The sequence below is a fragment of the Nannobrachium achirus genome (assembly GCF_963921795.1).
Source record: "Nannobrachium achirus genome assembly, chromosome: 14".
NCBI classification, from domain to species: Eukaryota; Metazoa; Chordata; class Actinopteri; order Myctophiformes; family Myctophidae; genus Nannobrachium; species Nannobrachium achirus.
In genome coordinates this window covers 39696967-39706898 of record NC_137821.1, presented here as the reverse complement: position 1 = coordinate 39706898, position 9932 = coordinate 39696967, and the positions used below count along the sequence as shown (strand labels likewise).

General features: G+C 44.5%; 1 protein-coding gene across 1 annotated transcript; it reads left to right on the top strand.

Annotated features, from left to right (window-relative positions):
* The first annotated feature begins 547 nt into the window (after positions 1-547).
* znf16l (zinc finger protein 16 like) lies at positions 548-4619 on the top strand. The gene is made up of 3 exons (XM_080741611.1): positions 548-1363; positions 1918-2145; positions 3585-4619. Exons 1-3 carry the CDS (start codon positions 577-579, stop codon positions 4283-4285), a joined length of 1716 nt encoding a protein of 571 aa, XP_080597737.1. The 5' UTR covers positions 548-576; the 3' UTR covers positions 4286-4619.
* Positions 4620-9932: the final 5313 nt, after the last annotated feature.

Below are 9932 nucleotides of genomic sequence, written 5' to 3'. Positions count from 1 at the left end.
TTCAACAGGGGGTCCGGGACCCCTAGGGGGTCCTCAGAGTTACTACAGGGGGGCAACCAAATCTCTGTGTGATAGGATCATTCTTTTGAATGAACAACTTGAACCCTCGCATCCCTATTCTGAGGAGAACTTTAGCCAAAAGTAGCAGATCTACAAGCTCTCAACGCCTCGCAGCGTGAGGTGTTGAGAGCTTGTAGATCTGCTATTTTTGGCAAATAGGTTTGGTGTAGAGTAAAAAAAAAAGAAGAAAACCACTTTATGTATCTCATATAAATGTAAAACATTTAAAACTATTTTCTCATGATCATAATCTAGTGCTCGGTGAAAACGCTAGATTTAATGATATATAAAAAAAGAAAAAAGAAAAGAAAAAACGCAAACTGTTACATCTGTCACCCATGACAACCAACACAGCCAACCGCAGGGCCAGCGTGCCTCGAGGCTATGGGATCCAAAGTCTACCTATGTGGATGTCTTTCAGCATCATTAGCCTACTGGCTAGTGGTGGCTAGCTTCGAGATTTGAGCTTAAAACAAAAAGGTTTCTGTAAAGGCTGCTCCCCTCCAGGTCAAGGCTATGAGCCGAAAAAGAAACCACGCGTTCAGCGACGCGAGCCTGTCGCCGGAGCACCAGAACGCCTTCATGGAGACGCAGCAGCCCGGCTCGGCCGGGCGAGCAGCAGCCGCCGCCGACGACGATTTCTTGGAGCTGGAGCCCGACGAGGAGCTGCTGTGCTCGGTGAGCGACATCACGGACCACCTCGGCAGGAACATCACGGTGGTGCTGGAGACCGCGCTGTCCGAGATCAGGAAGATGGTCAGCGTCAGGATCCGCGTCCTGAAGCTGGAGCTGCGGGAGAAGACGGACGAGATTGAGCTGCTGAAGGTGAGGCTGGAGTCCCTGCAGCGGGACGGCAGGGAGCCCTTCTCCCCCGGCGGCGATGCCTCCTCCTCGGCGGCGGGCTTCAAGAAGCACAACAGCGGCGGCGGTGACCCCAAAAAAGCCAAGCCGCATGCCGCCATGCCCGGCGTGAAGAAGGAAAACATCAACGCCATTTGTGACTATCTCATGAAGGATAAGAACTCGAGGGGCGGCACGGAGATGGACGGTGACTTGCCCAATCCGCCGCCGCATCCCCCTCCACCTCCGGGGGCTGGTGGCGACAGGGAGACTCGGCCGGAGCCCGACCCGCAGTCCCTGAACCTTTGGACGGACAGCGGCATGACGGGCACCGGCGGACACGGAGGAGACGGGGAGTCTGACTCGGCCACGGATGATCTCTTTAACATCTTGCCCTCTGGAAGCAAACGGATTTACGACTATGAATGGATGGCAGGGATGGAGTACACACCAGATCTGAAAGGTATTCGTTATTGATCCAGTGACAAAGTGATTTGTGTAGGCCTAAATACATATTTTCAATGAAAAATAAAATCCATTATATGGATTGGTCAATGGTCATTCAGGGTTATTTTGAGATTTCAGTAGCGTTGTAGTTTTTGTACCCCATAACTGGTAAAAACAAACCTAGCCAAGCCTTACCCTCCCCCTGACCCTACTGTGTATATTATTTGCACTGTTATTTTGTTTTTATTTCGGACAATATCTACTGCGGTGCATAGTACTGTGTTCTATCCGTCTGTCAATCAATGTTATATGAGATACATAAAGGTTTCCTGTGCAAATAAGCCGAAAAGCTTACTAGGATCTCCTTTTAGTTGACCTTGTACCAGTGAACTGTACTGTCATGAAACTGTACCTTTTCCTTCGCAAACTTCTAATAAAGTCTTCAATCAATGAATATTTCTGACGCTGCATTGGTCTATGTTGCATGGGATTCACCAATCATCTTTTATTCTGCTGTATCATCTACATAGCCTCAAATGCAATGACCAAGTAAAGTATATTTCCCTATAGGTGTGAGGGAGCCCAAATGCGAGAGCGCCCCAGCAGAGGAGACCGGGGAGGACGGGGAAGGGGAGGAGGATGAGGAGAATGAGTCATATAAGAGGGACGGGCCAGGTATGGAGCAGCCCCAGGCCCCCCTGTCCCACGGCCAACCCCCTGGGTTCCCCTTGGAGGGCCAGGGCTCTCCTGGAGGGGAGGACAGTCCCATGGAAGGCAACACAGACAGGCTCGAGACAGGTGAGTGGCAAGCCAGTATAGTTGGGAACTCGACTGGGCGTCTTTTCCATGGCCCAACACCACATCACTCCACACCGCCGCCCACTTGTACCAGGTTTTCCACTACAAGGACCTAGGTAGAGTTGTGTGAAAGTGGTACTAAACGTGATACTAAAAAGTATCCACTCCAGAGTAGGTCTGAGACTGATCACTCACTGACTTAGACCACCAGGATATTGATATAGTAAATGATACTAGATTCTATTGTGTTATAACCACTATTATGGTCAATAGAAAAAAGTAATCCGCTTGTGAAAATGTTGATATGTTTAATTTAAATTTGAAAACTTACGAGCAACAAATACACTCTGAAAAAGCTGCTGGTGAGAGCAGTCGTTCGCAAACCTGCGCGTGCGCTTAGGTGGGTTTGAGGCGTTGGCTATGGCAGCAATAGTTCTTGTATGGGTGGGCGTCAGGTGGGGAGAGATTAATCAATGATTCAGAGTGATTGACTGCTGTATGACTACAGTAATGATTCAGTAATAATCAAAGTAATATCAATTCAAAAGGATAAAAGCACCATTGTGGTTTGAAGCCCATTTAAAGGCCACATGATATATCCTATTGCCTTTGGATTTGTACTATTCAGTTTATGTCTATGGTGGTGGTGAACATGTAAATCATTTTTAAGTATATGTAAGTGTAGGTTGAAAATGCTGTTTACTGTTTACTTTGTTTTACTAATTGTTTCAAAATCTCTTCAGAATTCCTCTACCACTCTTTATCTAATATTCTGTATCAACCATTTATCCTTTGGCCATTATCTCTCACCTCTCTTCTCAAACCTTTTTGGGGCAGTGTATTTTTAAAGAATGCATACATTATTGATGAAGCTCAGATTGTTTCAACCTTGAAAGCAGACCACTTTAATCTTGACATCTTTACACTTCTAAGCACCTTGGACAGTTAAAATGAAATCTGTCCTAAAGCTGAAGCCATAGATGTTGGTCCTATCCAATATTAAAGTGGAATGCCTAGATTTGTGAACGTGGCCGAAAGCTTTAAACATCAGCATTATCAGTCCTCAAGATACTGGGAATAGGTGAATGCATTGTAGTAGGCATACAGTGACGGTATTCTAAGGTTGATTTAGTTTTTCCATGAATTTACTTCAGTGTGTATTTTCCACCCAGTACAGTTGAATAGGCTTAGCCTGAATGCAGAAACTAAACAATGTGTTAAAAGTTAAAACATTAACGTGTTACATCACCTCCTTTCCCGTCACTCCACTGTAATGTGACACATCGAGACAGCAGGATTTGGCCATTCACTGTCTTCATTAAAAATGTTACAAGAGAGAAATACAAAAACACAGATATAGAATCTTCCAAGGCCACATTTCAAGAATGGAGTTTGCAGGTCAAATGTTATAATCTCATATTTGTGTTCCCTGCTTTCAGGTCAGCAGTTCCCAGGCCACACCTACATTTGCCCCCTGTGCGGAACGTTCTGCCCTGACTCCTTGTTCCTGGAGGAACATCTTAAACTGATACACACGGACGCTCCTGGCGCCCAGGCCCTGCAGGCGCTACAGTCCTCGTCTTCAGCCATCCCCCCGCTGGGAGAAGGCAGCGGTGACACGAGGAGAGTCGCTAGGGACCACAGTGAGGGAGGATCGGGGATCGGTATGAGCCTCAATCGAGGAGGGGCAAAAAGGGAAATTAAAATCGAGGGTGGCTACGAGTGCGGGGACTGCGGGCGCCACTTTAACTACCTGGGCAACCTCCGGCAGCACCAGCGCATCCACACGGGAGAGAAGCCTTTCATCTGTCCGGAATGCGGGGAGAGGTTCCGTCACGCCGCCCGGTTAAAGAGCCATCGGCTGGGGCACAGCGGAGCCCAGAGCCCCTTCCCTTGCCCCCAGTGCGGGAAGGGCTTCTCCGTGCTCTCCGGGCTAAAGAGACACCAGCGCGTCCACACGGGAGAGTCTCCCTACGCCTGTCCGCAGTGCGGTCGACGCTTCAAGGAGCTGGGCAACCTGTACACCCACCAGAGGATCCACAGCGGCGCCACCCCTTACTGCTGCCACCAGTGTGGCCGGAGCTTCCGCCACCTGGGCACCTATAAGAGCCACCGCTGCACACCGGCCCACAATAACTAAACCAGTGGTTCTCAACCTTTTCAGCCACGACCCCCAAAATAATCAATATTTTAACCCCCCCACCCTGACGAGCGTTGATACTTTACATTTTGTATAACATGGTTCTGTTGTGAAAATAGCAGATCTACATGCTTCACGAGGTGTTGTGAGCATGTAGATCGTCTATTTTCACAATTTCTGCCTTTAATATTTGACAATTTGGCCAGTGTTTCATTTGTCATTTTAGAGGTATTAAAAAGTCCTTAAATTAACACTTGTGCAGATGCCCTCTATACACTTAACTCATTGAATGCCATTTCAAGATGGCCCCCAAGTACCAGACTGCCACTATCCTAGATTTCTAGTGCACAGATCAATTTTTAGTGCACGGATCGTGCACGCCCATGCACCATATATGCATCATATGTGTAGTACTTTTTAACAGCTTTCAAACAAAAAAATCCGCTTGGAAATCCGTTCAGGCATTCATGAGATAGAAGCCTTCAAAGTCAGACAAAACAAACACTGCCACCTTCCAAATTTCTAGTGCACGGATCAATTTTTAGTGCACGGATCGTGCACGCCCATGCCTAGATCATGCACCATATGTGTAGTACTTTTTAACAGCTTTCAAACAAAAAAATCCGCTTGGAAATCCGTTCAGGCATTCATGAGATACAAGCCTTCAAAGTCAGACAAAACAGCCATTTTTGACATTTTGAAAGATGTGTTTGTTATGGGGCTAAACATGCAATTTCGCAATTGCGATCATGCCTAATGCTGTGGCAGCCTGGGAGTACTGTAATAACTCGTGAAACTCGTGCCTTGGCAGTCAATGAGTTAAACTTAATGTTGATTTGTTTACTGTTGAGTGAGAAAACAATGTTGCAAATCAAGTTAATCATCTGGGGACCCCTCAAAATAATTTGGGAACCCCCTTAGGGGTCCTGACCTACAGGTTGAGAACCACTGAACTAAACCACACCTAACCACAGCCGGAGTCATTCAATGACAGAGGAGGACAATGTTTTTGAACTGAGTGAAACCCAGGGGGGGCTACATGTTACACATTGATCATGAGCTGACTGTTGCCACATTCTGGGTATATGGACTGTTGCCACAGATTATGGTGCTTATATTTTAGTTGCCTGACAGAGGAAAGGATCACGAGACTAGCAGAAATAATGGCTCCCGATCCAAGCTAAGTTAACTGTTCTCACAGGATTCCATCAGGTGCTAGGTGAAAAGAAGGCAGTGATAACCCAATGGGTCTTGTTTATCAAAGCAGTGCAAATTACGTGTGTACCTTTTAACTGGTAAAACTATACGAGCAACCGCCAATGTATCGAAACTTTCAGAAACACTTTTTCAATGGTATCCTGGCATCTATGTTGGTAAAGTGTCACAGATTGGATGTGCATTTGCCTCAGAATACCATGCATGACACCCACAAAGATGATCCACACATCCAAATATTTGCTCATGCTTTTTAATGTCATGAAATTTGTATCTACCATTTGCTTGGAAATCACAAAGAACCCTTTTAGAAATGGTGATTGCTCGCTCACCGAATATAGCAGATCTACAAGCTCTTAACGCATCACATGTGACACTTGTAGATTTTCTATTGTCGCTGTGCAACACACCGTGCAACCTAATCAATCGGGCATGTGCCATGTTTTGCATTTCACAGCAAGACTTTCTCAGATTTATAGGTTTATCAAAGATTAATTATAAAAAGAAACCCTCTTTGAAATTCATTTTAAACATTCATTTATGTCTCATAAGGAATATTTGCAAAACAAATTGTAGTATCAGAGAACAGATGGTTGTCAATAAAATGTAAACATAAACACCGTTTGTTTTCTGTCTCACTAATGTCTGAACAAGTCGGACGGTGAGAAATCCCAACGTGTTATGCCAATGCAGATAAAAGAAAACTATCACAAGAGATTATCTATCGTATGTTGCTTGATAAATGAGGCCCATTATCAGGTCCAGTATGTTGAATGAGACAATATTCTGCTCCCTGTCTCAACGTCTTGTGCACGGCCCACAGGCATTGGGAATATGGTGTTGGTTGGAGGGAACAATGTGAAATCGTTGTTGTATAGGACTAGTTATATACAAATAACCTGTTGTGGATGAGCAGAGCAATGGACTGGTACACTAGCACCTCTGTGTGGTCTGCCTCGGCAGCCTGTTACAGTACCACAGTGCATTTCCTCCTCATGGCTGGTGCTGCTGGCTGTTTTGTGAGTTTATTTTATTTTTTTCCTTTTCTTTTTACTATAATAATGTAACCTATATTACAGAACTTATATTCTTGAATATTTTATATGCTCACCTGTATGATGGTTAAAAAAAGGCTATTATGATCGCACACAAAAGAAAACCAATTTAAATGATAAACTTGTCTAGAGTTTGATGAAAATAAGTCCTGTTTTAAGTTCTCATTAACAGCTAGGCAGAAGACATATTCATAGTGCTATGCGAGTAGACTGACGGAACGCAATTAAGAAAAACTAAACGAGACAACCAAAAGTGTCTGGTGAGCAGACATTAACCCCTGGGTGTGAAACGCTAACAGTTGAAACAAGCCGCATTCTAATAAACATCTGTGTATGGTGATCTAAGTGTGTTCCTTTCATTTCTTCCTTCCATTTTTAAGGTGTATATACAGATCCTGCAACATTGCCGTAACAAAGTGGGGATGTTCTGATTTTCTGCCACAAACATGACTATTCAAAAATGTGTCACTTACTACGTGTCTAATATGCTATATTAAAGCATAGCTTATATGAAAAATACGATAAGGGTATCGCAACTGGCCCATCTTTACAGGTACTCGCCCCTGCACCATTTATGAGCCAGTGACATCGCTCTCTCCGTCTCTCTTTCCCTCAAGGCCCTGGCGGGACTCTGCACGGCAGGGGCGTCCTCCCTGAGCCAAGACTAAGCTTGAAAATGTGTCACTTCTTACCACTTGTCTGATATGCTGTATTGAAGCATAGCCTGCCACAAAAAGTTCAGAAATCTTTGGTCGATTATATCTCCCCTTTAATAAACCCAAATGGTATTGTGCTTTCGAGGCATGAGCTACACAGCCAAACGTGTGGGTAGCGCCGACCCAATATTTGCCAACATTCGGTCCATTATATCCCCCTTTAATTGTGCCAAATGGTTTTGTGTTTGATATCATTGTTATCGTTGATTTGTCACCTTTACAATGAGGTACAGCTTGTAATGATCTGGCATTCGCGGAATGAGCAACACAGCCAAACGTGTGGGTAGCGCCCCTCCAAAAATTGTCAAAATGGCCTGGCAGGCCTGCAATACTGTTCTTTTGGTGTTCACCTTTGTTACTTGGGGCATTGAATGATTGCACTCTCTCACAGTAATAAGGAAAAGAAAAAACAACACATATTGGCAATTTTTACACTTTGTTAACACATCTGGTGCCCACGTGGTGTCTACAAGTACATTTCTTTGATGTCGCTGGAGGCCCACGACACGTTTGACGCGTTGTACAGTAAACTATACTGTACTGTAGCTACTGCACTTGGCTACCGCGGTGATGAAACAAACTCCATTTCCCAACATGCAGCACGCAATTACGTCACCCGGACGTGCTGTGTGTCTCGTTGACTTCCTGTCTAGCGGCTGCACAAAAACGCTGTTTTCTCCTAATCTAGCTTTTAAATCACTTTCATTTCAAAACGGCAGCCTCTTCTACCTGCCGTAACACAAACACTGTGGCTTAGAAATGATAAAAAACGGTCCTGACTGAAAGAAAAGATTTTCGCGAAATAAACAGGACATACTCGGATTACATTTACTCGGATTACTTTTCTCGCCAGTACTCTCGCCGGTAGGTAAAATGACGCGTTTGACGCGTTGCCATGGGCACCAGCAAATTAGACGTCAGAGATCACGTGGGCATCCGATGTGTTAATGTTAAGCTCAGTGTCAGGGAAGCCCAAAACGAGAGTAAATGCCAGCAGAACAGTATATTGCAAGCCATTTTGGCAAAATTCGGGTCGGCGCTACCCACACGTTTGGCTGTGTAGCTCATGCCTCGAATCAGTGGCGAAATTAGACCTTATTCCCCATGGGTTTTCGGATCAAGGGGGCCCTGATCAAAGGGGCCCGGTTCTGTTGTCTTTGCGCGATTTAAGCGCAAACTACAATGATTACCCCTAATATATTGAAAATTACTAAATACATATAATATCCTAGTATGAATTTATGTAGATATGGGCGCATTGGGCGTATATTTTTATTTAGGCCTATTAAAAACAAATTTTATTTTCGCCACTAGGGGGGGCCCTTGGGTTTTTAAAACCCAAAAACCCTATCAAATTATGCTTGTGCCTCGAATGCCCGATGCTTACAAGCTGTACTTCGTTGTAAAGGTGACAAATCAACGATAAAAATGATATAAAAATACAATACTATTTGGGTTTATTAAAGGGGAGATATAATCGACCAAAGTTAGATTTCCGAACTTTTTGTGGCAAGTTTATATTAGCTGTCAGCTGATTCTGTATATACTGACTAAATGTGGAGCACGAGTTTAAGCGTACATTACACTGTATTATGACTAAAACTATGACTAAATATGTGTTTAACTTTGCCAAGCAAGTAAATGACAAAATAAAGGCTTTAAAAAAAAAGGAGAAAAAAGTGGATTGCCATGGTTCACCTGTTTCACACTTGGATGTGAGCCTACTACAAGGGAAAGAACTTAAAGAGATGACTTTCTCTATCGATTACCCCATGGAGAGGGAGACTTGGAGGGACTCTGGTTTAAGTGGTTAAGTTAAAGGCCCACTTCACCAGATCTTATTTTATTGTTGTTTGGGACACAATCAACACAATCCTGTGTAGTGTGGGGATTTAAGGGGAGCTAATGCTAATTTCGTGCAATTTTGTCTTAAAGCGCAAAATTTTGCACAGATGTAGCCCAGGGCTTGCTCTAATGATTTAGCTAGGGCGCCCGAGTCTGCGACCTTCTGGGTCGCCACAGCGGCCAAATCAAGTTGGGCTCCCATTGACTTTCTATACAGGAGGAAAATACCCAGAAATAAAAGATCAGGGTATTTAAGGAGGATCTGAGGGGTCTAACTAGGGGTTTGTCATGATGCTGAATCCATTGCAGGCATTTGTTTTGCACAAAAAAACATTCCGTGGGCTAGAAATGGCCTCAGAAAACAATACACGTATGGGTGAGTATTCATGTTAGTCGGAGGCCTTAGGGTTTTTTTTTCTCGTGCTAATCAGTCTAAAAGTGCAAAATTTTGCACAGATGTAGCCCAGGGGATGCTCTAATGATTGAGTTAGGGCGCCCGAGTCAGCGACATTCGGGGTCGCCACAGCGGCCAAATCAAGTTGGGCTCCCATCGGTTTAGTGATGAAAAGTGATGAGTCATCACTTTTCAGAGTTTTGTGGGTGTTTTCTGGCGCTGTGGCGACCCCGAAGGTCGCCGACTCGGGCGCCCTAGCTAAATCATTAGAGCATGCCCTGAGCTACATCTGTGCAAAATTTTGCACTTTTAGACTGATTAGCACGAGAAAAAAAACCCTAAGGCCTCCGACTAACATGAATGCTCACCCATACATGCATAATTTTCTCATTTCATTTCTAGCCCAAGGAATATTTTTTATG

What these genes read in the sequence shown, in the direction of transcription:
- znf16l (XM_080741611.1), top strand. Translation starts at nt 577, where the DNA reads ATGAGCCGAAAAAGAAACCACGCGTTCAGCGACGCGAGCCTGTCGCCG. An exon ending in GTACACACCAGATCTGAAAG is followed by an intron (nt 1,364 to 1,917) that starts GTATTCGTTATT and finishes ATTTCCCTATAG; the next exon opens with GTGTGAGGGAGCCCAAATGC. An exon ending in CACAGACAGGCTCGAGACAG is followed by an intron (nt 2,146 to 3,584) that starts GTGAGTGGCAAG and finishes CCCTGCTTTCAG; the next exon opens with GTCAGCAGTTCCCAGGCCAC.